The 27377-nt window shown below is 38.6% G+C and overlaps 1 protein-coding gene across 6 annotated transcripts in view; it reads left to right on the top strand.

Moving 5' to 3' along the window:
• Window positions 1–27377, top strand: part of DLG2 (discs large MAGUK scaffold protein 2) — a 698848-nt gene that overhangs the window by 257549 nt on the left and 413922 nt on the right. For all 6 annotated transcript variants that reach the window (XM_035897884.1, XM_035897901.1, XM_035897894.1 and 3 more), the window contains one exon: window positions 16660–16710. In XM_035897884.1, the coding sequence (XP_035753777.1) occupies window positions 16660–16710 (51 nt within the window). The remainder of the gene's footprint in view (window positions 1–16659; window positions 16711–27377) is intronic.

Below are 27377 nucleotides of genomic sequence, written 5' to 3'. Positions count from 1 at the left end.
TGCAGAGAAGTGGCAGGGCCATGATAATGCCAAAATGGGGAGATTAGGAAAATTTTCAGCTTTCTTCTCTGTCATCTCAGTCAGCCAGTGCAACCTGGATTTAGCATGTTAGGAGGAGGTGCATAAAGGCTTAAACAAAGGCTGCAAAGAAAAAGAAATCCTTCCTATTCTGACTGTAGAAAGAATGGGGAAAATTTACAAGTTTCTGAGATCCATTCAGTGCTCTAAAGGCTTTCATTGGATAACGTCAAAGTAGGTGCAGCCTAGACCTAAATAAGAAAATTGGAGGAGTGAGGTGGCCTTAAATATTTCTACAATAATACATAAGTCATGTGGCATTACATGATGAATATTAAATGTCATATATAACTGTGACTGATGGGCAGATTTTTGAAGATGATGGTAATAGAGGAGTAAAAAAAATTCTTGTCTAAAAGGGCAGGGTCTGAATTTTCACAAAAGTAGTGAGCTCTTGAATTTGGGATATTTTATTAATGAGTGTATTAAAATATATAAAAATATAGACATATAGGTGTATGTATTTATTTTCCCATTGACTTCTCTTCAGAATAAATTTGTTGTTTCTTTCTTAATTAGTTTGATCATAGTCTTGAAAGTCAGATTGCACATCTTATTATCTCGAATGAGTCGTATGTTTCCCAGATTGTTAAACACCGGTTTTGTTTGTTTGTTGTTTATACTCATCTTTCAGTCTGTCACTTAACGTGGATTGCGATGGAAAAGCTAAATCTGGTAGAGCTCTGTGCTGGTTTTTAAAAGCTGCATTGGCTTGGCTTCTCTGTTTTGGCCCTTGAGTTGTATCACAGCAATGTTGTTTGCCCTGGCAAACGCTGCTGTTTTCTGCATATCATCATTTCTGCAGTGGGATAAGAGATATTTCTTTTATAATAGCAGTATTGACAAGAATGATTTAAATCCTGTTTATAGAATATTTTGAGATCATTAGCGAAAAAGGTGCTACATAACACAAGACTAATGAACTAGCATAAAACGATTCCCCTTGAACATGCACAAATAGAAAACTCTTCATCCTGCCATCTGATGACTTAAATGGATTTTAGTGTGATGGATAACAGAAAAATATGTTGCTGCTGTCCAAAACCCAAGGCAAAAATACAGAATGGATCTTATTAATCTGGTTTATTTTTCCTCTATTTCATATCCATTGTTTATCTACCTGAAAATCAATGTATTTCAAACCTTTTCTTTAAAATATGCTGATTTAGAAAGGAACATCCTTACAGAAGGGGCCAAAGTGATTTTGGAGTAAAAATGTCATTGGCTTTTCTTTTAAATTCTGGGTGCAATTTTGAATAGGTAAGCCTCATCAAAGACGTAATTTTTAACTAGGGGGAAAAAGCAACTCTTTAAAGTAAAATGACTTCAAGATTTCAGGGAATTTCTTTTATTTTCCTCAGGAATGGACACTGCTCTGCATATTTGAGTGCTACATAACATATTACATAAAAAATTAGAAGAAAACCTTTACTATGCCTGGATGTAGGTAGGAATAACAACATCCTGTCAATCCATCAAGTAAAAGCATCCGTTGGTCACATATTTAATTACTCCACAATTCCATGCTGCAAAATTGCAATACTTTCCATTTGCAATTACCTGTGAATAACTCTGGCTTTTAGATTCAATCAAGAAGTCCTTTCTGTGGACATTTGATTGAAACATTGCCATTAGCAGCCTGGGAGAGAGGAGCTTACTGAACTGTAAGGAGAGCACATAATACAATTGTCTGTGTCCCTTTGCTTTAGGTGGACACTGCACAGAAATTGTGTAATGCCTCATACATTTTGGATTTGGACTACTCAGAGTGAGTGCACTTTAGCATTTTAGTCCAGATCATGGGTTTGCTTGAGAAGCAAATTCCCTGCATTTACCAGTCTCTAGTCCACACACTGGAGTTTATGGAGCAGACTTTCTGACAAAAACCTAAACTCAACAACAGGCTTCTGGATACCCTCTACCCACTAGCAGGCAGTCAGCCCTTTGGGTGACACTGAAATAACCCCCCTGAAAGAGGTACTGTGCTTTGCTTTTGCAAACTCTGTTCCTGTCGGGCTGCTCTTCTTATCCTTGTAGGCTCTACAGTGGGGAAGCCAGCAAGGCACTGCGCCATCAGTTATTTTTATCACTCTGAGAAAAATCATATATACTTTCGTGGGTGTGGGAGTCTGTGTACATACCCCAGCTATACTTCGTTTTTAATTCATCCAAGATAATTTGTCCATGAGGCTGGTACGCGCTGCAGCATGCAGAGTACGTCTGTTAGAGCTGTTTGAAGCACTTGGAGATTTGAGTCATCCTAGACTTGCATGGCCCGAACTGACCTAAACTGAATGTAGTCTGAATTTGTTTTTGTCTTGGTCTCCCTGGCCTTGAATTAACTTTTGCTTTTGTGTAATTTTTGATATATTACACTACAGACCCACAGTTAACATTACTGGATTTTGTAGCCATAAGCTGAAATCAGTAGGATCTGTGGGTATGCCAAGATCCAGTGCTTAACATAACCTCTTGAAAATATCCTTTTACAGTACAATCCATGGTCTTAAACCATCAACCTGTGGTCTTCCATAAAGGTTTCTGTTCATTTTAGTTTTTATCCTTTTGCATAAAAAGTTTAATTGTGATATATATTTAAGAAATTAAAGCTCTTCAAGTACACGACTATTTTTCCACAGCCATAGCATTATTGTGAATTACTTTCTCATGAAGTTGCAGTTCTGAACTGAACTGGGAAATATAGCACAAAGAATGCAAGTGAATAATTACCTTTCTATAGGCTTAATATCTTTGAGATTTGAGTCAATGGCACTTGTACATAGATTTCACTGTATTAGAAAGGTGTAGAACTGAAAGCCGTTTTCAAAAGTGAAAGCAGAGTTAGCACAGAAGTCATTATCTTAATAGTTTTAATTATACAAAAGGAAGAAAGAGCTTTCCCGTTCCATAAGACTTCATTTGGGAGGACTTTAGACATTAGTTAGGCAAAATTTTGAGTACTGTTGTCAGAGACAGATGTATTCCTGACCTTGGATAACCTAAGAAGTAGAGAAAGTAACTGTTCAATACTGAAGAGAAAACTAATTCTGATGAAAAGTGGAAAAGAAAAATATTGGGTTTATGTCTTACTGGAAATTGAAGGGCTTCATTTCTGTGATGCTTCAGTCCTTTAAGATGAGATATATCTGAAATTTATTTTACGAGAACCCTTCTTTGTAATTTTAAGGATATTTAACTTTTATGTCTAGAATTGATTGATGTTTTTCTTTGCAAACTACCTCTTAAAGTTCAGTCAAGGCAAAGTTGTTGTTATCCTGGCAGCACATAATGCAACATTAGTAATAACATTGGACGGAAAAGATTTCCTTCCCTTTTAATCTTTTCTGTATTTCTCTCAACATTATCCACTGCAATTTTTATTAGGGGGGGGTTTCACATTATTTATGTTAACTTTTTAAAAATTTTAGAATAGGTGCAGTGTGCTCTTGCTCTTTTCCTACAACAATATAAATAAATCTGAATGAAAACCATTTTGCTTTAATAAAAATGCAAAATTAACCATTTAAATTCTCTCTCATTTCCCCCATTGCTAGCCAGGGATTAGCTGATCCATTCTGTAAAACTAACACAATTTCAGCACAGCTCCAGGAGACGTTCTGAAGCAAAGTCCCGAGTGTTGCAAGTTGTGAGTGTTGACTGCTTTGGAATGTGACTCATTTCTAATCCGCGTTTTACATAATAAAAACCCATGCTACTTTTAATGCAGTGATCTGGTGAATCAGCCTCAATGGTAAATTATATTTTTAATCAGTGTTTAGATGACTTAGCTTTCTGCATATAGTAGCAAACCCAAATATACCACAGATAATATCTGTTTTCCTGATCTTAAAAATCCCAGCTCTCATCATTTTCTATAGAAGATTGACTTAGTTTAAGGGTAATAGAAAGTAAAGATGCCTACATGAGATAAATTTCCACTTTGTGGAGATTATTAATAAAAAGAAATGACAACTGAAGTGCATTTTTTTTGTATCTTACATTAACATAGTCAATCAGTTGTTGAGAGATTTGAGCCTGTAAATTGTTCTGCATAAAGATGGCAATAGATTAAAACTTTGGATTATTTTTAGTCATAAATTATTTGTGCTGAATATGTGACATTTTATGTTAGCTAGGCAGAAAACTTCACCTTATTGGATTTTGGCAAGTGTGATTGTTTCATTCTTTACAGAGCTTAATTGGACAGTAGTGTGGTCATAACAAAATTAATCCTGTATAATGTCCAAATTCAGGATTTAGACTTTGCAAGGGTGAGGGAAAGTGACCACAGCACACTGGTTTTATCTTGAAACTATTTATCTATAATAATTTTTCAAATAGTGTGCAACATGCAAGGTTGATTAATCAGTCTGATTTCACCATCATCTTTTTCTTTAGTAGAAGCAGATTGCTGTTATCTTAATAGTGCTTTTTCTTACTCTATAAATCGTAAAAGTCTCCAACTGTCCATATGACCTCTTGTTATTCCCCCAGACGAGGAAAAATGTAATTTGCAGCTGATGCTTTCAACAGTGTTTCATTTCTTTTTAGAGGCGTTGTGCATTACTTTGAAGTTTGTAAAGTAAGTCAGAGAAGTGATCCTCGTTCGTTCTCCAGGCACTTGATTTTCATGCAGAAGGACAAAAATACATTCTGGGTTATGAACATTTTTTCCTATATCTTGACATTGTTGAAAGTTGTCCATCCTTCATTCAAATGGACCATTCTTGTGACTTAAGGAGACTTATCAATAAGACAGTTTGGTCTTTAGTCAGGACTAGGCACCCCTGTTTCAATTATGTGTCTCAATGAGCCTTATCTCAATATGCAGGCTTATTGGGGGAAAATAAATCATACTTGACTTTCTACCTAATTCTTGAATTCCACACCTTTTTGGTATTTGACTGTACCTAAAACCTAATTAATTTCTATTTTGTAGGCATTCCCCTAAAATTAATGCTTTAACATTGTATATAGTTTGCCATCATATACACTTTGAGCGCAGTTTCTTATTTCCAGGCCTCTTTCTAGCCATTGTTCTTTCCCTGCCAATTCTTAGTGAAGAATGACTCAAAAAGATTATGAGAATAGCTTTCCCTGTCATTTTTTTAATCTTTCTGCTTTAGTGAGAATAGGAGTTTCATAGCAATGAACACGAGCCTGCAAAATTAAGCATTTTTTTTCTCAGCTTAGCCTTGCATTGTGTTGTAGTCCGTGATAGCAAAAATCACTATATTTGCAATATGTGTGCATGAATTATTACGTGATGTTAGGGGGTTGCTGAATTGGTAGCGTGATAGAGGCGAGGCTGCTGCAACTCCATGCCGCAATGTCCAGCCAGTGGCGAGGCTGAGCGTGTATTCCCAGTAAGCACACGCACAAACAGGACGCGTAGATACGTGTACACATGGCTGAGCAGAACAACACAGACACAGCCAGCACTCACACAAACACAAGCACCACCAATGGCCTCATCATGTGTGTCCTGTCCCCTCCCTCCCATGTATGTAGATATACATATGTACTGTGTGAAACCTGCCAGTAGCTGGATTTAGACACTTGGTCAACTCAGTAGAGCTGGCCCCAGATCCTTGCTGTCCCAGATGCCTGTCATTTTTTTAATCTTTCTGCTTTAGTGAGAATAGGAGTTTCATAGCAATGAACACGAGCCTGCAAAGTTAAGCATTTTCTTTCTCAGCTTAGCCTTGCATTGTGTTGTAGTCTGTGATAGCAAAAATCACTATATTTGCAATACGTGTGCATGAATTATTACGTGATGTTAGGGGGTTGCTGAATTGGTAGCGTGATAGAGGCGAGGCTGCTGCAACTCCATGCCGCAATGTCCAGCCAGTGGCGAGGCTGAGCGTGTATTCCCAGTAAGCACACGCACAAACAGGACGCGTAGATACGTGTACACATGGCTGAGCAGAACAACACAGACACAGCCAGCACTCACACAAACACAAGCACCACCAATGGCCTCATCATGCGTGTCCTGTCCCCTCCCTCCCATGTATGTAGATATACATATGTACTGTGTGAAACCTGCCAATAGCTGGATTTAGACACTTGGTCAACTCAGTAGAGCTGGCCCCAGATGTTGGCATCTGGGTGTGCAAGCCCTTGAGGCTGCAATCCCTCTCCAGCTGCTGGTAGAGACCCCTCTGCATGCACCCACCCACCCACGCACCCACACACAGTGGATCCACCCAGTAACTGAGCTGTCCATCCAGTAGCTGGCCCTGGTTCCTTGCTCGTCCCCTTGCACAGTAACACACACATGGGTGTCTCAGTCAACCCCTAGATCCTAAAGTCTCTTGGGCAGTTGTCATGGACCCCTCCAGTAGTCAACTCCTCCAGTTGCTCACTCCCAGTTACACACAACCCCTAGCTTCTGACGGCTTCACCTACTCACCGCTAGCCCAGCTTGATGCTTGCTGGCAATCATCCATGGCCATATGCACCCTCACATCTTCCAGCTGCTGCTACCACAGACCTCCATACCCACAGACACACACACAGAGAATAGAACACCCCTCACCCTAGAAAATAGATAGAAATGGAGTTTAAGAGAAGACAGGACAGATCATGCTCAGCAGGCACAGGGCATGGACAGGGAAGCGCACTGCCCAGCCTTGTTTACATGTGACTGGCCCCTTTTATCCCTTTATCCCTCTGTTTTCCCATGCTTATTCCTCTCCAAACCACCTTTATCCCTCCTTTTTCCAGACCTTCAGTTCCTCCCCTAAAAATCCCATAAGGCTTGTTACAATGCCAAGATGCTCGTTCCCTGCATCCCACAACGTGTCCCACCCCACAGGCAGTGATACCCTCCCTAGTCTGCAAGGTGCTCTCCCCTTGACCCATGGTGCTGGGTGTCACCCTTAGCCCAGGGTGGGGATGGGAGGGATGGGTCTCTAACGGGGTTATAGGAGTTCTACCCATGGTGCTGGGTGTCACCCTTAGCCCAGGGGGCTGAGGCTTCCCTGGGAGGGGATGGGTCTCTAACGGGGTTATAGGAGTTCCACCACCTGCCCTTGTGCCCCTGTGCTCATGTGTGTGTGTGCACCTTGGATGGGCTGGGTGTGATTTGGGGTCCCTCACTTGCCACTGACTCTCTGTGTTCCCTTCTAGGGGTGCAGATGAGCTTTTATCCCATATCCTAACACAACATATTCCAAGTATGGGATGAGGCAGAAAAAAAAAATGTAATCCTGAAAAATAACATGTCTGTGGAGCAGACATGTTAGAGCACGTTCAGGGCAGTAAGGTCCAGGAGTGCCTGTTTAGTGGCCTTGTGGATATTAGAGCGTGTGCTGCGCAGGAGATACGTTATACACAGATCTACCTACGATGATCACTGACCACTAACTTTATTTACATACTCGCGAGATTAAAACCAGAATATTTTCCTAATCCCTGCTGCCATATGATTTACTGTTTAGATTTGGAAATCATAGGTTTCATGATGTCAGGAGAACGTACTAAAGGTACTCCATATAATTGGTAAATTATGCTCTGCTTCTGAAAAGGGATGATGCAGTACTTGATTTTAAAGTGATATCGCATAACATAAAACATTTTCAAAGTATTTCTGTGCTGCAGTTCTGCATTTTAGTGTATTAAAAATATTCTTAAAATATTTTTTCTGCCATAGGTTTTTTTCCGTCACTGCCTTCTTAATCTTAGAGAGTGTATTGTGCAGCGCAAGCTTTTTGTGCTTCTTTTAAAGAGCGTTATGTGTCAGCATTTTTCTCAAGCTTTCATTTGGCTTTTTCCTTAGTGCTTCAGTAAAGCATCTCTGCTGTCGTATGCAGTAGCTAACAGATAACCTTAAAAGCATAATTCTTTTTTTTTTTTTTAGAATGCTGAGGTAAAGCATAGAAATTATTGCAAAAGTAACATTCAGGTTCACCTTTCAAGATTTCATTTTTGTATTGGAAATGAAACTGGAGGTGGATGAAAGTGATTTTTCCCTCTCAGATTGAAGTTGAAGAATTTTTTGTAAAGAAATGAAATTTCTCTCAAACTGATGCAAAACAGTTTTTCCTACCAAGAAAGCTGAGAAGCATTTGGAACAATTTGCTGAATTTTGGCTAGGCTCAGATTGTGACTGGTGGTGATCAGTTGTATTGTATCAGCTGCTTCTCGGCGTGTGCACCATTAATCCCTGTGAACAACAGCTACATCAATTTTTTTTCCCTGAGCTTGTGAGGAGCAGCAGAAACCCACTTTGATTTTGTCTCAGCCATTCAGATTGTCTTTTTTTTTTTTTTTCTGCAGCAAAATTAATTGGGCATGAGGGAGCTCTTTCTGCTGTGCTTTTAGTTGTAGAGTGCAGAGGACGGTGGCTCCCTGCCCATACATACACTAAAGAGTCTTCCAAGATTTTAAGAAAAGTAGTGAACCTCTCTGCTGCTATAAAAATACTTGTAAAACAAGTGATTCATGCGTAAAAGAAGTCTTCTCCTGTGGAATACCCGAACGTTTCTTTATAAATGCACATATACTTTATGTGAATATTCCTTATTAGTCATTTTTATTATTTGTGCAAGTATTTTCTTTACCTGTTCAGGTCTGCTTCCTCCTGCAGGTGTAAGCACATCCATAGGTGAATGAATGTAACATCAGTTAAAGTAGTACAAGCCCAGTGACACCAATGGGATTGCACCAGTGTTGCTAAGAGTACAGTTTGGCTTTCAATACTTGTGTGAGAGTTAACACACTAGTAGTGAAGAACCCAGGGGAATTCATTGACTGTGGTTTGTCCGTAGCCAGTGGGGTGAGAGAACAGGGAAGGGAGTATTAACTCTCAAAGGGAACCAAAGGTACTGGGAGACAATTTTAGGCACAAAACTATGAGTCAGAGTAGGTTGTCATTTAGCAAATTGCAAGAGATTAGATTATGTTGGTTGTATATTTCTTTGAGGAAATGGGACATGCCCATTATGTATATTACATATATTTCATTATATGATTGCTACATAAACATGTCATGGATATCAAAGAATGCAGTAAATTATTGCTGTTCTTTATTGCCTTAAATTTTGCCAGTTAATATGCTATTGATTTCTCCCTAAAACTGGCAGAAAATTTTACCCTAAGTGTTTAAATGAATCAAACTTAAGCCACAGTTTAGGTATTAATTTCTGCCTTTTAAATACTCTAACTACAGTTACCAACCTTTTAAATAAAATTATGCAAGTTACAGTGCTAAACATTATTAAAATAACCTTGTAAGTCTCAAGTCACAAGTAATTCATAATATTTGTTGATGAAATAAGGTCAATCAAGCAACAGCAAATGCCCATTTTTATGTATCTTGTGCATAGAATGAGATATTACATAGGAAAATAATTTCTAGAACTGTTCAAACCTTTGAAAAGTTTGATGGATTTCCTTCTAAAACTGAAATGGACCAGAGATATAGAAACCTGACAAACTGAGAGTTTATGGTAACTCATACGTTAGGATGTCAGCAATGGCAGAAGCACAGAAGAAAATGAAAGGTGGAGTGAGAGTGACTGTGGACTTCTAAAGCCGTATGGTAAATTACCTGAATTGCACAAGAATGTAAATTTGTGAAAAGAAATGACTGTATCCAGTTCTCTGGAATGCACTGTTTAAAAATTCCTGCACTGATGTATATGATAAATTTAAGATGCAGGAATATAAGGAATTTTACAAAATTTTCTTTTTAAGGATGCAAATCCTAAAACAGTGTCTTTATATAGTCAGTGGGCAGATGCAGGTTCCTCAAATGTCAGTTCCATCCAAAGACTAAGGCACATGGCATAAATCACCCCCTTTTGATTCCTCTCTCCAGTGTCTGTAAAAAAAAAGCCTAGACAACTGCTTAACTTCGATTTCTACCTGTTGGATAGCTAGCACGATGGCATATGAATTTCTCTTAGTGTAAGAGAGCAGGTTGCAAGTTCAAAAGCTGACATTTGCATTCTTCTTTAGTGGGTACTAATTTTGTACAACTTGGAAGTGCTAGCCTAATCAGAATTCATGCATGGATGTAATTTCATTTCCATTTACCGTGAACCCCATTTGAAATCATGATGTCTCCTTTTTACCTGCTCCATGGATTATTCTCATGAAACTGGGAGTTCTGCAATGGGTCTGCATTAGGTATACTGAGTGCTTACACTTACAACCATACAGGCACTTTTCTCCTGTGGTGTATGTGGCCAACCTCAGAATATGGACAAAACAAAGAGAAGATAAAGAAAATTTTGATGGCTCGTGTTGTAAAGGACAGTGTGTTATCACACACAATGCAAGCTAAATAAAATAACAAGACTATCTAGGAGGGAGGGTATCAAGATATATGTTTTTCGGAGTGTAGAAAGTGTCAGATCTATGGAGACAAAATAGCTGAAAAAAATCTAGATATTTCCTGAACAGGAGAAAGGATTGTGAGGAGTGAGAGCAGAAAGTGGGGGAAGCCAGAAAACAATCCCTTATTTGGATGAGATTTTGAAACTATGATTAAGCAGGTGAAGCATGTTAATGAAAGGAATCAAGGTACATGGAGTGTATGAGTGACTTAATAGGAGCTGTGGAAGAAGATTATGTTAAAAGTTTAGTTGGAAAAAATGAGAAGGTAGGAAGCTAATCATGAATAACCCTTTGGATGAAGTGGGATTAGATAAAGTATGTTTAATTCAGTATGTGTGTGCATGCATCTGTATGTGAGAGAAAAAGATAAGAACAGATTTGGAGGTAGTATGAAGGAAGAAAAAAGTAACAAACATGAAAAGAATGAAAATCAGAGGAAACAGTGGAGGCTGAAACATGAGAAGTTGTGATTAGTGCTAGGGGATGGTGGCACACAAGAGATACAGAAAACATGATTTTGTTCTGAACAAGATTTCAGAAATGAGGTAAGGTAGGATAAAATGAGGGATTTGGGAATCAACCAGAGAAGAGTGATAGTGGTTAATTGCTAAATCGGTATTTTCTCCAAGAGAATGAAAACAGGAAAACCAAGGGTAACAGTGAGGTAGGAAGAAAGAGAGGAAAGGATGAGTGTGGTACACAGTGAAGAAGGTGGCTGACTAGAAGTTAAGATTTGGAGAAGGATATAGGAATCCTTCAAGAAGAAAAGAATGAGCTAAAAAAGCACTCTTTAAAACAATTTGAAAACACAAAATCACTGTATTTGAAATCAAAGACCACAGGAGACTGTTTTCTGTATGATTATATGCAGTGAGAAAGGAAACTTTTAATGCTCTTGAAAAACAGTATCAAAAGGACATCAGCAGGTTTCTTGAAAACAATAAAGAAGCTTCGACAGTTAATGAAGAAATAACCTAAATCTGGAGATGGCAAATGGCTAAATAAAGATCACTCTTTGGTCTTGCTGATAAACCAGAAATCATTAAAGGCTATTTAAATCCTATACTTGTTAAATTGCCCAAATGGCCTTGATGTTTCTGAAATGTAAAATGGACTGTCTTAATTATGCAGCAAATTGGAAATTTTTAAAGGACAAATATGTCCTAGCATTACTTGTGCAACAAGATTTTGGCAATCCTGTATTCCAGTGAGGTTTGGGTAGTTAGGCAACTGGTGAAACCATACAGCCAAAAGAAAAATGTGCATACTGAGTGAAAATCAGTGACAGGGTAGTTATCTTCCTATGCATATGATAATAAAAGTAGAAGCAGCATTTTTCATTCTTGAAGATGGATGAAAAACAGAATCCAAATAAATATAATTAGAAGTGGTTTGTATGCAATAAAAGTCTACAGATGTTGTAATTTTTAGGCAAAACCATCTTCTTGAAAATAAAACTAAAAAAAATAGCTCTAATGACATCAAATTTATTAGAAGAAATAGGTGCAGTGGTCTTGAAATATTATAGTTGTATAAATTGTTAGTGTTTTGATGTTTTTGCCACTATCATAATGCAGTTCTTATAATTAAATTCATATGATGACATCTTTATTTTATTGAGTGGGTGGATGCAGTGGTAGATGTGTGGAAATGTAGCAAGAATTAGGCAAGGTTTATTTGTTTGAGTGTGAACAGGTCTATCACATCAAATAATTGCAAAAGTATAAAAAGAGTATCAAATCATTATTACTAGGAGAAAAACCTTATCTATAAAAGTCTTAACAAATTGACAGAGCATGTGAAAATTAAAAGCCCAACAGAATGTTATTAAAGATTTCGGGAATCTAAAATAGTCTGTAGAACAGATTTTCATTAAGAGAGTACTTCAGCTGCTTATGTCATCCTAAACAAGGATGTACTTATGTCTGCGCTAAACAAGAGAAACTTCCTGGAAAGTCAGAGTAAAATTCATGTAAAGGAACAAACAAATCTGTCAGGTCCTTATTTTGGTGTTCTATGTGCTGGCTTTATTTCAGGTTTTTCACAAAATAGTATATAAAAGGCTCTTTTTACCTGTTCCTTATTTCTCATTCTCCTGAAAGAAAGTGCCATCTGAAGATGACTAGTGCTTTCTTCTTAGAAAGATAAGTGAACTCTAGTAGAGATTAGAGCTCCACCAGGAAATCTCTCTTGAATGCTGGAATCTAGATAGTTATCATGCATTAAATCTCTTTCTTAAAGATGTTTTCTTGTCAAAATTTTGGGAGACTCCTCCAGTATAACAGGGGCAGCTGTAAATGAAAGGCAACTGGTACCTTGCTGTTGCAAGCAGTTGCTTTAAAACATTGGGAATTGAGTTATGGTAAGTTATTCTACAGGGGCTGTAAGTTCATCACACTCTGGATCATGAAAATGCGTAAGGCCAGGAGGCTGGGAAGCCTTCTTACACCAGAAGTGTACTTCGGTAGTGCTGTTCCTGAACAACAGGGCATCAAAGGCCCTCCTAGTTATCTGAAGTTTTCATACAGAACTGTTCCTCATGTAGCAGTTATGTATTTTGTCCTGGTCAACAGTATCTTTCTTGTTCTCCTGGAAATAAAGCATGGTTCTAAATGAGACACGTATTGATTCCCGGCTCCGTGCCTTGACAAAGAGATGTGGTTGATTGTGTCCTCCCACGGACCTTATCCTGTGTACATCTTACCTAATTCTGCCAGAATCCTCTGGGCCTGTGACTGTCACGGGTGGTGCTGGGCACTCTTTCTCCAAAGAGTGTCAGTGGGACAATCAGAGAGGGAAGGCAGCAGCAATGTATCTTGGGTTTGAGGTTTTGGAAGAGGGCAGAGACTGACCTTTTCATTGTGGACATCCTAACTGGCTGGGCTTGTGGATATCACGCTGTGCATGTGCTGCCAGTTACAAGTCTAGACAAGCCCAAAATAGCAATCAGAAAAGCTGCTAAACCAGAGATCTGGCCTTTCACTGGTGTATAATTATGAAAGACATATGGCATCCCTTAAGCAGAACTTTGTTACCAGTCTAGAGTTAGGAGTAATGCAGAGAAAACAGATTTAAGGCAAGTGCTCACCAAACTTTACACATCTTTTTTTAGACTCTGTTTGTGCTCAGTGAAAGGAAACCTCAGAGGCACAATTCATCTCACCTATCTGAGATTTCTAGCGTAGGATGAAATGAAGTAAGACCCAGAAGTGCCCGTTCCTTTTCACTGAGTATAAAGAGAACTAGATGACTACCTCACATTTCAGCATAATAAATCTAAAAATTTAGTTGAGATTAAAGATATGTGTTATCAACCTTGCACACCTGAATGATGTGAAAGAATATTCCCAAATCGACTTGGAAATGCTGATGATTTCTTTGGCTGCAGGTGAGAAGAGAAAACCATATGAAAAGGTTTGGACTTTTCCATTGCTATTTAAAATCATACAGGCTATAGTAAATTCTGCTGTGTGTTCTTGCTGCAATCTGATATAAAAGCAGAATTCAGAAAACTCATGTAAAGGGAGGTATAGCAACAGGTTCCCACTACTTGCAAGAAATGGAAGTTGGGTGTTCAGACAGCTTGTTTAGGTGCTTTGGCAGGCCAGAGACTGTCAAATTAAAATAGACAAAAACAGAGGGTATGTCCGTATGCTGCTAAATGAGAGGACCAACAAGCCAGTTCCAGCACCAGAGCCATGATTCTCCTCCTGCTTAACCGTTGGCTCTCTCCTTGGCTATTTGTTTCCAGCAGGCTCCAGACAGAAACAGCCTTAAGCACTGAGACTTGGCTGAAAGCTGACTCCAATTTAGCAGTGTAGGTGCAGCCAGAGAGTCTAAATATGAAATACAATGGTGCTAGCAATGAATGGTACTGCATACTTCATCCTTCCACCTGCCTCAGGTAGGTGCAATCTCTTATCAGATCCTTTACGAAATAGTTGCATTGGCCTTCTGAGCAACCAGCAAGAAAAACAGTGAACTGTATATATAGATATATATGCTTAAATAACAAAAGGAATTGGATCAAGACCATCTTTTTAATTCATATCATCCCTGCTGCTATGGAACCTGATAATGGATCTCTGCTGTGATTAATGGCGATTTGAGCTGAGGACCTTTTAGGAATTGCGGGTGTGGATGATAAAAGGAGCCCTCATGTGATCATAATCAAGATATTGTTTGTGTGCAAATACAAATTGAGTATTCAGCCTGTTTTCTCCTTTCATCTTTATATAGAGGTTGCTCACTTCTCGTGTCCCTCTTTTTCCCATTTTGCTGCACTAACAAGTTTTTAATGCAAAGGAAAAGTGATTATAAGCAGTGAAGCAAAGACAGCTTTATAGAGCAAGGCTGAGGAATTGAAGACATAGATCAGAGCTATCCACCAACCTAAGATAAAAGAGAAGTTCATGAAAGCAGAGACATATAGATAGCTTTGATTTCATTACCATTAGACAAGAAAGGACAAAAAATGGAATAGCTATAAAGCTGTTCCTACCTAGTAAGTTGCCTATATTAAGAGTCTATGGAGAAAGCATTAAAGTGATAGCAGAACAGCAAAATATCCTACAGTAAGATTTTTGTTCATATATGGGTTTAGTGTAGTGTAATGTGATTACCTGATTGTAATAATGTAAAGTATATAAATGTTATGTATGTATTAAATGTTGTATTCATTGATGCTGTGTTTTCGTTGAATTTTTAAGTGTGGGTTATTTGTTTGGACTTTTCTCCCTCTCCCTCTTTTCTTTTGAATGCAGGTTCTGGGGGTTGTATTACTATAACTGATTTCACGGTTTATCAGATCTTGAATTGCAGACAAATTAAATAGCTGGTGGCTTTTATAGGAAGCTTTTGTTTGGTAGATACATGTACCTAGTTATAGTATTCACAAGTGAAGTACCTAATTACATTTTGAAAGGTGCTTGACTAGATAAAGAATGATTTGTGTACTGTGTTTTCTGATTGCAGTTAGAAAGCTAATATACAAAATTAGCAACTGGGACCAGGGACGAGTAATAAATGTTCTTGTTCTGAGAAATAACAAATTTGTTCCTCCAAGATTAGGTCAATCCTGATGCTTCACTTCAGTTTTGCACTTACAAAATAATTTTTTACTCATTACGTATAAATTAAGTATGAATAAAAATAAAATTATCGATTAAGTATAAATAAAGATTAAAAGCATAAATAAAGTTATTTTCCAGGAAATATCCTATCATCACAAAAATTGAAATGGCATAATTCATGGGCAATATCTATTATTTTTGATTAATCAGTATTTTCTGGCCAAATCAAAAAAATGCTGAGTAGCCATAGCTAAGGAATGCTTTGAAATTCATATGAGATTTGAATAACAGAAGTATTTTTATTACTCTGCAGTTTACTTACAATACAGTCAGCTTTTGTAGCTTTCTCAGATGCAGTACTCTTACCCATTTAAGAAATGAAAAAACTAAGAAAGGGATGTTAAGTGAGTTGCCTAGAGGGACAGAAAAAATCCATGTCAGACTGGAACAAGGTTTCAGAATGCTGCTTAAATCAGTGTCATGTCTTCAGCTGATAGATTTCTTGTCCAGTGCAATCCATTTTGGTGCTCTACATTTTGTAGCTTAATTTATTTTGACACTGAAACTCGGTGTAAGAATTGCATTAACATTCTCTGCCTTTTTGCCGTTCAGCTGTCTCTTGCAAAGGTCCTCTGTCATGTTCTTGCCCTAGGTTAATATAGTAAACAAGATGTATTTCAGTATATGTATCAGTCAGTGATTTTTACATAAGTACTATGAATTTCCTGCCTGCTTGTGTATTGCAAAGTAAATTGGAGCTCGTAAGGCAATGAATAATTAATCTTTCTTCCATTTGCGAGGGTAATTTTTAGAAACAAGTCTTCTATTTTTGACATGAAACTATTACCTTGATAACTATTTAAACATGTGCACAAAGTCCATGAACCCACTATATCAAATGTCAGTGATATTATGTAAGAGACTTAGTCATCCATTATTTCAGTATTTTACATACCGAACTATTACTCTTTTCAAGATTATAGACTTGATTACCTGCCATTCAAGGCAAAGGGGAGCTAAGTACTCTGTGATTTGGATAGCCTCACCTATGTGTTGAAAAATGTACTTCAGTAAACTGAACATACTGGAATCTCTGTACAGTATCCCTACCAAATTACCTTCCATGTGCATTTAAGTAAATTTCTGATTTTATTTTCTTTAGGTCAATGGAACAGAAATTGAATATGAATTTGAAGAAATTACTTTGGAGAGGGTAAGTATAATTAACTCTTCTCTTATAGGAAAAAATATAATCCATACTAAAAAGAATGCAGTAACTTATGAAATTAAAAGTGGTTAAGAAGAAAATTATTTCTGTTTTGAATAAAGATGTCCACTCTTTAATCTAAAACATTACATGAAAATGTGAGTGATACAACAGGATAAGCCTTTCATGTTTTTAAGAATTTTCCAGCGTAGCTACTTGCAGACCAGTATACAGAACACTTTTCTTCCCCATAATTATGTCAGGGCTTGACTAAGCTTTTGTTTATTGGGAAGAGCCCGTGTGACTTGGTAACTCCCTCTTAGCTTATGAACTGGAACTGTGGAACCTTTTCTTTTTTAACCTCCTTGATTCCCTTGTGAGTGTCCATGATAATAGAAGACGTAGTCTTATGCTATAAAACAAAAATTGCAAAAGTGTTTTGAATCTTCAAGTGACTATATAAAAGCTGCAGACCATATCCATGTGTAAAGGATGTGTTTATGCAAGTCTGAGTTGCGTGAGCTACAGTCAGGGCTGGCAGTGAAGCCTTTGCTGGTAGTGTGGTTTAAAACTAGCACAAAAAAGAGGGTGAGATTTAAAATTCGTGCTGCATCATACCATCCGGATTTGGTGGGGTTTCCTTGCCTTCTGGTTACGTAACTGTTTTCTTTTGGCTGTGAACTTTCTTTGCTACAAGATCAAGACCAGATGGGCCACATATTTTGTGAGAAAGAAAGTCAAAGCTTTCTCATGTGTTATAGTCCTTACAAAGATTGCTAATGGATGCAAGATTGTCATGGCTGAATTCCTTCAACATTCTACCAACATTCTAGTAATACAAAGTTTTGTCATCTTGAAGTAAACACAGTTAGGCTTCTTTCTACATAAAATGTTTGAATGCAAGGCCGGATTTACCAAGATATGACTGATGCCATATGAACAAATGCCTGTAAGGTAGCAAACTACCATTAAATTAGATACTTAGATTATACAATTCATTGCACTTTCTCTCCATGTTATATTTTTAATTGTCCAGGATAATGAATTTCATAACCATTCAACGTAAAGGGATACAAGTTTATGTTCTCATTGCTTTGCTCTCTCAGGCAATTTATGAAAGAGCAATATATCTTTTTACCATAGCCATCGTCATAACAGATAACATATAAGGTTATAGGCACTTTTTATCTACTGTCTCTCAAGTTATTTGCGCATCACTGGTTATTCATTGGACTAGAGTTTCCAAAGGTCACTGAACAGAACACATGCCTCCTGGGTGATATGTTGAAAACCACTTTATTTTTTAATAGATGTGTAAGTTATCAGTGTACATACTGCAGAGCGAAGGTGATTTGCATCCCCTGTACCTGTCTGATGCAGACAATTAGTTATTCATAATACAGCACCACATAATATCAGTTAAAAACTGATCAACAATAGCCAAAAAAGCTACATATTCTAATGGAGGATATTTCAGCTGTTTTCTGGGTGCTGCTGAATCTGTGGCTGCTGATTATTACTGCTTGAAATGTTCTGTCACATGTATCAGTGTTTCGTCTCAAAGGCTGGGTACTGCGTCTGCTGGTTTTTGTGTGAGATATAAAACACAAGTGATTGCCTTTAAATAGCTGTCATTTATGTTAGACTAAAAGCATTTTCAGAAGACAGACATTCTCCATGTTGATTACCCATTTTCTTCCACAAAACTGCTTTTAGAAATTAGATGGAAAATAATCTCTCTGTATTTAATGGCAAAGCGGCAAAATGTATTAAGGTTGCTGCTGTTGAGAGATAAAAATGTAGTTTGCCCATATCAAACAGTTGGTAATAAACTTTCCATTTTAAGTCCAGTTATCCAGGTTACAGGATTCTGCATCCCCAAAACCATCAGATATTTTCTTCATGACGTTTATCCACATTTTGAAATAGTCAATATACTTTAAAGGATTTTACAACATAAAAGATAAATTGATTGAAGGTGTATTAGGGCTTTTGTGCTCTATTTTTTTTTTTTAATAGGGGAAGGGAAGGTGGTAAAGGATTGATTACTTCAGAGCATCTCCCAGTCTCTATAGACTTGGTAAGGGCAGCATTAATTTAATTGTAGGAGGTCACCTTCATCCATAGGTGACATGAATTTGTGGGATGTATTCCTGAAGAGAGTTACTGGCTTAGGTATGATCCTTGGCCCAGGATGAGGGGATGGCTCCATCCCTTGGGGTAACATAGGACCACTGTGTGCATGTTGGAAGAATGCATCCCATGTCGAGCTGGGGAGGAGATCAACAGGGTCTCAAAAATGCCAAAAGGAAACCCTGCTAGGGGAATGTGGGGATGGACAGTGCAGAGCTTGCTGAGCATCACTGAGCTGCCTGAGCCCCAGCTGGCGTACCACAAAATGACTGCAAGGATACAGTGGGCTTGTGTAGAAAGCTTTGTTATTTTTGCTCCTTGACATAACGTTGTTCAGTTGTTTCTATTTAAAATGTTGGGTCCTAGTTTACAGTTTAACAAGACTTGGGGTTTTGAGCTTAAAAGGCTTCAGTAAGATGATGAATTTGAAGCAGATCCACCTTAAAGTTGTGATCAATGCTGTTCCAGGAGTTAAGGAAGTTGTAAGTACCCTTCTGCCAGTCCCCTCCTTAGTGACATGGTCTTACCTTTTTACTCTTCTTCAGTTATGCCAGCCACTTATCACCAATCCATGAGCCCAAGACAATCACAGTTAAATAAGTAAGTGATCCTCATTTAGAGCTCTCATAAGAGCCTACTTGAGGAACACAATTACACAGTTAAGAGAAATAAAATTCTTTTCTCTGAAAAAAAAAAAAGAAGATGACAGTTTAAATTCCTTCAACTACTTCAAAGAATGTGTGAGTGTCTCTGCTAACTTACAGACATAAAAGGCAGATCCAGTTGGAGGCTAAGACTTGGCGGTCTGTAATAAACTACAATGCCCAAATGCACACTTAGACAAAATTCCTTAAAATAAGCCCTTACCTTGCTCTAGCTTGAATATTAAAAACACCATAAAAAGGAAACTCTACATAAAATGACTCATATTAGTGAAGTGATGTTGGTTTTGCACTACTGCAGGACTTGAAAAGTGTATCACAGAATCACAGAATCACAGAATGGCAAGGGTTGGAAGGGACCTCGGGAGATCCACTGCTATCAAGAGACAGAATTGCACTTGTAGATCAGTGGTCAGTGTAAGGGGTAACTGAATAGACTCTGTGACAAAGCCTAGCCTAACTTCTCTAAGCTGGAGGAAAGTTTTAATTGATTGACCCCTTGGTACAGCACTGTGCTTGGAGACATATACCGAAGAGAGAGTTTTAATAGAAGTTGATGGAATATCAGCCAATATCAATAGTGACCCTAAAAAAGTGTACAGACAGTGGGCCACTTAATGCTTCATGTTGCATTCATGCCGAGTTCAACCTCTGAGTTCAGCTGTTAGTACTTTTTTCTCATCTAACCTTGCCTGTTCTTTAGATATTAGAGAAAAAGAGGGCAGTTATGATTAGTAAAGCTGCTTTCACAGAATCTTTTGATGCTTCAGCACGTATTTTCATTCTGTACCTGTATAAAAGTAAAATTATATTACTTTTTGTGGAATAGACTGTTTAGAAAATTTAAATTCTATCAAGTTCCCAATGCATTTGCATCATGAGATTGGCTGACCTTGGTATCTGAACAGGTCAAGCTCTGACTGAGAATTTTCCCAAGGTTGAGACATGCATGAAGTTTTTCTATGTCTTTTTCTTTTATACTCCTGTGGGCTCTCTGGCCTATGATAACAATTCAGGTTACACTGCAGAATGTCCCTGGTTTTAATGAACCACATTGTTTTACAAAGTTTTTAGGAACTTCCTGTTTTGTTTTCTCCTCACTTTCTCTGACTCAGTTGCAGTTGGCTATTGGGCTTACCATGGTAGAGGCAGAGACAGGCACAGGTGCTCACAAAGCATAATTATTTCCTTAGAAAATCAGGTTAAAGATATCCCCCAAAAAAGTAAATTCTCAATGATTTATCATCTGGGAGTGTGCTGTGATAATTCTGATAAATTTTGTTCTGTATCCACCACATGCTCTGTTCAGTGGAGAGACTGAAATCCTACTCTCTCACTTCTTTCCTTTGACTTGATATTTCAGTGACATCAAGTGCCATGAGATTACATTTTTCTAGTTCAAGATTACTGTTTTCTAAAAGGTTGAATTTCCACATTTCCACCAAATTCAAGAGTCTACTTAAATCTCAACTAGAAAGGCTAAAACTGTAATCATAAGTACACTTCAAGGGTAAAATTTAAAAATCCTGAGGAAACAGTGGAAAAAGCAATCCTCATGCATTTTGATAGAGTAAGGAATTTATTTCAGGCCTGGACTTTTATTTACTTTGATACCTTGTAAACCTAAGACATAATTACTACTCTACTATTACTTATGCTGTTTTCATTGCTAATTTCCTTTGTGAAATGCAGAAGTCTGCAAAAATATGAAGAGGTGCATTCCACTGAAAACTGAAGAGCAGTGGGAATTGAATTGTATTCAATGATACACGGATTTTAATTTGACTCAGCGTCTTATTTTTTCTATCTAGCTATTTATCTTGTTTTGACAGAGATCATGGAATCATAGAACGGTTTGGGTTGGAAAGGACCTTTAGAAGTCATCTAGTCCAACCCCCCTGCAGTGAGCAGGGACATCTTCAAATCGATAAGGTTGCTCAGAGCCCCGTCCAACCTGGTCTTGAATGTTTCCAGGGATGGGGACCTCCACTACCTCTGGGCAATCCATTCCAGTGTTTCACCACCCTCATTGTCAAAAATGTCTTCCTTATATTTAGTCTGGATCTATTCTCTTTTAATTTAAAACCATTACCCCTTGTCCTGCTGCAACAGGACCTACTAAAAAGTCTGTGCCCTTCTTTCTTAGAGGCCCCCTTTAAGTACTACGAGGCCGCAATAAGGTCTCCCTGCAGCCTTCTCTTCTCCAGGCTGAACAACCCCAACTCTCTCAGCCTTCCCATAGGTGAGGGGCTCCATCCCTCTGACCATTTCTGTGGCCTCCTCTGGACCTGCTCCAACAGGTCTATGTCTTCCCTGTGCTGAGGACCCCAGAGCTGGATGCAGGGCTCCAGGTGGGCTCTCACCAGAATGGAGTAAAGGGCAGAATCCCCTCCCTCACCCTGCTGGCCATGCTGCTTTTGATGCAGCCCAGGATACAGTTGGCTGCCTGGGCTGCGAGTGCACATTGCTGGCTCATGTCCAGATTTTCATCCACCAAGATCACTGTTTGCTTGTCTGTCTGGGAAATAAGGTTTTCACTGTTAGTCAGTAGTATATCTGCTTTTTGCTTTTTTTTTAAGATGTTAGGCACCAGTTGGTCATGCATCAGCATTCTTTGACCTCTCGGGAATGAGACTGTAGGATAATGCAACACCAGGAAAGTCCTCCTTTATGTGCTTCAGAAATAACAGCATGGAAGGGAGTGGTCAAGAAATGGCCACTAGGAAAACGTATTTTCAAAGTTTAAAAGCTTATTCCATAGACGCATGCCTTTTGAGAACCCAGAGTGCACAAAGCAATATCCAGCCATCAACAGCCCCAGTGAAGTGGTCTGACATCTTCCAACAGGGTAAAGTAGATCTTTTAAAGTGAGTGTCCCTCAGGTACCTTCTGAGCTCCTCCAAATGCAGGTTTATAGTAGAATAGTGACCTACGGGTGTCTGTTGCAATAAAGTTCACCTACAGGAACTTTTTCTTGGAAGGGTCCAGCACAGTCTGCCTATAAGAAGAGGCAGAGTTATCTATGTATGGAGCTGAGTTATCAGGAAACAGAAAATGTGAACCCCATTTTTTTCTTTTTGTGCAGATAATTTAAAAAACTGATCTCTTGGGGATCCATATAGAGTCTTTGCAGTATATTTCTCTGTGTATGTGTAACACAAAGTTCTGTAAAATGAAAAAAAGAAATTCAGAAAGATCCATGAAAATACAGGTGTAGTGCATGCAATCACTGTGCAGGAAATTCTCTCACGCTTTCTAGTTCGAATCACATGTCTTAGTTCAGAGTTAACAAGATATTACGCTACTGATAGCCTGTTGTGTCAGTGGCTGTTGTTTACCTTCAGAGAGGTTTGTAAGCATTGGAAATGGCAAACTCTCTGGCCTCTGGGTGCAATGGCTTAAGCAAAGTCTGCGTTCTCCTTTCGTCTCTTGTGCCTTACCAGATTTTGCTTTGACCTTATGTTGTGCAAGAGCAATCTGATGAAAGGAGCTGAAGGAGCCTGGTGTGCAGTCCTGCTAATGTGACACTGAAATACCAGGTCAACATTTTCCAAAGCAACTGCAGTATTTGGTTGCTTTAGTTCAATGACCTAAATTAAGATGCCTTGGAACAGCCTGATTTTTTGTAAAATTATTCACCCAAAGCATGTGACTTTCTGTCACCTCAGAGCAGCCCTAATTTGGCACCCAAAATATAACTAATCACTGGAAAACTTTGTTCTTTGTTCTTATTCTGTCAGAGAGTCATTATGCTGAAACTATTCCTGGTTGTAGAGCTGTGCAGGTCTTGTGGGGGCCTGTTACACCTGTTCTTGGTAGAGGTACAAAACGTGCCAGTCTGCAGTATAGAATAGAATCACAGAATCATAGAATCATTTAGGTTGGAAAAGACCTTTAAAATCATCAAGTCCAACCCTTAACTTAACCCTGCCATCCCACCACTAAACCATGTCTTTGAGCACATCATCTAGCCGTCTTTTAAATATCTCCAGGGATGGGCACTCAACCACTTCCCTGGGCAGCCCCTTCCAGTGCCTGACAACCCTTTCTCTGAAGAAGTTTTTCCTAATGTCCAACCTAAACCTGCCCTAGTGCAACTTCAGACCATTTCCCCTTGTCCTATCGCCCATTACCTGGGAGAAGAGACCGACCCCCACCTGGCTACCCCCTCCTGTCAGGCAGCTGTAGAGGGTGATCAGGTCTCCCCTCAGCCTCCTCTTCTCCAGACTGAACACCCCCAGTTCCCTCAGCCGCTCCTCATAAGACTGGGACTCCAGACCCCTCACCAGCTTTGTTGCTCTCCTCTGGACATGTTCCAGAAGAAATGCCAGAGAATTTAAGTTATCCAGGACAAGTGCTAAAAAAGCACATGGCTGTCCATTGAACCTCTGTTCATAAGGAAGACTTGCCCTATATTTCATCATTGCTACAGCTGTGCAGAGGGTGCATCCTTTCCCAGCTGTGGAGTAGCAGCAGTTCTCATCCCAATAGACAGAACAGAAAAGCCTCAAAGCCACGAAAGGGGAGATGAAGGAGGGGAAAAGGCTATAAGTGACTAGGGAAAATATTTTAACTGCTACAGTTTATAGCTACACTATGATTAGGAAAAGAAGCTGAAATAATAGTATACATTTAGCTCCCTCTGGGTGCCTATCAAAGAAATTCATATTTTCATATTGTTATTTTAGAATCTTGCTTTTAAATCTAAGTGTCTGAAAAACATTGCATGGATGCTAGCTCAGTTAAATCAGAATAGTGTATTTCCATGGATTTATCACTGCGATGCCATTTAAACTCCTCTGTGGGCATTATCCTCGGCAGGTCCCCTTCTAGCATGCTAGCTTTATATTTCAGATAGAAAAAATCCCCATAGTTTGGATTTACACTTGATGATTCAAGCTTTCCACGGCAAAGAATATTTAATTACTATGAATTAGTCCTTTATTAATTTGTATATTTATTTTTGAAGGTCTATGTATTCGCTGGTTTTAGTAATCCATAGAGTGGTTTCTGGGTATTTCTTTAGATACGGGGTTTACAGTTTGTTTCAATGAGTCCTCAGGTCCAGGGAAGATTAGGAGAGTTTTCCTGTTGTGTGAGAAATTTTATACAGAATATTCTGTTATGAAAACTCAGTGTGGTATTTTAGCATTTTCAAAATAATTTGAAGCTTTGAAGAATGCTCTAGCAGAAGAAGAAAATTGGAGATTGTTTGATATATTTTTTTAAATTTAATAAGAGTCGCTTGACACACTGAGCCATTTTGTTCCCCAAGGAGTAAAAAAAATCTCGTTCTCCAATATATTGAATTTCAAGCCTGAAGTTACTTAAAGTCTCTGCATTGAAAACTCACAGGGAATTTGTTCAGGGAGAGGATGTCAGTAGAAAATACAGATACTGGAAAGAAGGCATTAACACAATATTAGAGACTGTTCTGAAAGTGATAGAAACAAATTAAAAAACAACTGCAGAAAAATAATTCCCAGATGGTCGTAATGATGGATATTACGTATCAAAAATGAAGAAAAGTTAAGCAGCATTTATTTAAGAGTTCAAAAGCTACCCATGTGAGTACAGGTAAAAGAATTATTCGTGTTCATCTCTACTTGGAAGTTATCCCTTTAACTTTGCCAAGATCACTGAGACCTTGAGTTACCCATTATACGAAATTTCATGCAAGTCATAGCTGCCTAGAGGCAGCATTCTGCTGCTGTTTCTTGTAAATTATTATTATATTGACATTTTATTTTTCAGGTAATATCACTCATTTATTGCCTTTCTCTCATTTCCTAACTCACTCGCCCTCACCAGATCGTTTGCAGAGAAGAGTTCTGCTGGTTTTTTTGTATTATTTAGTCCTTTAGATGGAAATAGCCTTTACTCTAGATGTAGGAGGTGGCCTTTCAGCTTATTTACTCTATTACCTTCAGTTGATGAAGTCCAAGCTTTATCTCACTCCTGTTTGGTGTTTGGAAAGTGCGTAACTCACCCAGGCTGGTTGGGAAGCTGCCTTGGGAGTGAAAGGAGAGCAGAAAGCATCACGGGGGTGTCTTGTGCCATCCCAGGATAACCTGTAATATAGAATCACAGAATGGTTTAGGTTGGAAAAGTCCTTTAAGATCAAGTCCAACCGTTACCCTAACCCTGCCATCCCACCGCTAAACCATGTCCCTAAGGCAGAGCGAAACTCCCTCTGCAGGTGCAAATTGTGGTGGCTGGCTGAGGCTTTTACAGAGTTAAATTTGCAGAGTATTGCAGTTCCTGAAAGGAATACTTAAGTGTGCAGTAGCTAATGTTGATCTAATGAAAAGAATCTTTGCACAGTGAATAAGGGCAGCCTTTTAGTGCTGTAGCCTAGTCCTCAAGGATGATGCAGGAAAGCAGACCTTTCCCCTCCAGCTTAGCATTTCTGCTGTTAGTCAATAATTTTGCATGGAAATAGTTTTGCAGGAATAAACCCTTTATTGATTTGAGAGTTTAGCACAGATTTAGGGATGTTCTGAGTGCTTGGATAGCATCCCAATTTTCAGGAAATGCAAACAAATGACTATTCTGCTCCACGCTGTTTGGCTTTTCCAAACTGGCATAAAAAGCCTACTAATAGAAATCAGTCTAAGCGTATCACCCAAGAAAACTCGATGTGCCCCACCCTGCAATACTTCAAATCACTCAGCACTAGTCACTAATGAGCAGAGCTGCAAGTGTGACTTCCAAATAAATGTACCGGTTCTGAATAAAAGCTTCTGGAGCACTAACAGGACGGTATGTCTACACTAAAAAGGAGTAATACATGTGTCTGAGATGCTGACTTTCCCAAGAAAGTATGTAGGAATCTTCTTGCAGAAAGATTGAGAAAACAGAACAGAAAAAAAAAAAATTTGACAAACTAAGGAACTACACAGCAGTTGTTTGACTCAGTTTTCACTTAGTTGTGCAATTGGCATTGGCAAATAATATGTAGGTTTAAACTGATATGTACATTTAAATAAATGAGAATGATGAACCTCAATTTGCTGGTAGAAAATGAATCATTCTGGAGATGATAGTAATCATCTTGCAGCAAAGATGGTCATTGTCGAGGCAGGACTTCTTAGAAGGAATCTTTGATGTGCTGGATTTATCTCTTCAGAAAAAGCAACGGTTGGCATTGCAGAAAATTGCCTTTCATTTTTGTTATTAATTTAGAATCAATTGCAACGCATAAATTAGGGCCACTCAACCTTGAGGAATCAGTATGCCACATCAGTAGGGAATAACACTGCAAAGATGGAGAGAAATGAGGGGAAAAAAAGGAGGAAATAATCTGTCGGTTTACCCAAACTGAATTCCACAACTGTCATTGCTGTGCATCCTAATATAGCAATACGGTATCACAATAAAAATTTCTGATTTGCTCTTTGGATGCAGCATTGCAGTTATTTTCTGTTCTTATGCAGTTATATTTGAAACAGCCAGAAGATCATTTGTCTTCTACATATCACTGCCCTCCGGCTTCTCTCTGACTCTGTGAAGGGAAGCTCTTTCTCGTCAAAAGGGAGTCAAGATTTGAGCCAGTATACTTTTCTGCAAAGTAGTTTTGCAGGAGCAACAGCCCACTTTGTAGTATGTAGAAGTTATCACAGAATCACAGAATCACAGAATGGCAAGGGTTGGAAGGGACCTCGGGAGGTCATCTAGTCCAACCCCCCTGCTAAAGCAGCGTCACTTAAAGCATGTTACACAGGACTTCATCCAGGCGGGCTTTGAATATCTCCAGAGAAGGGAGATATTCCAGGGCTCCATCACCATCAAAGTAAAGAAGTTCTTCCTCACGTTCCACTGAAACCTCTTCTGTTTCAGTTTGTGCCCATTGTCCCTTGCCCTGCCACTGGGCACCTC

The sequence above is a fragment of the Egretta garzetta genome, unplaced genomic scaffold (assembly GCF_000687185.1).
Source record: "Egretta garzetta isolate BGI_Z169 unplaced genomic scaffold, ASM68718v1 scaffold20, whole genome shotgun sequence".
In the NCBI taxonomy this organism is placed as follows: Eukaryota; Metazoa; Chordata; class Aves; order Pelecaniformes; family Ardeidae; genus Egretta; species Egretta garzetta.
The sequence above is the reverse complement of the archived record's forward strand: the minus strand, read 5'-3'. Positions and strand labels throughout refer to the sequence as shown.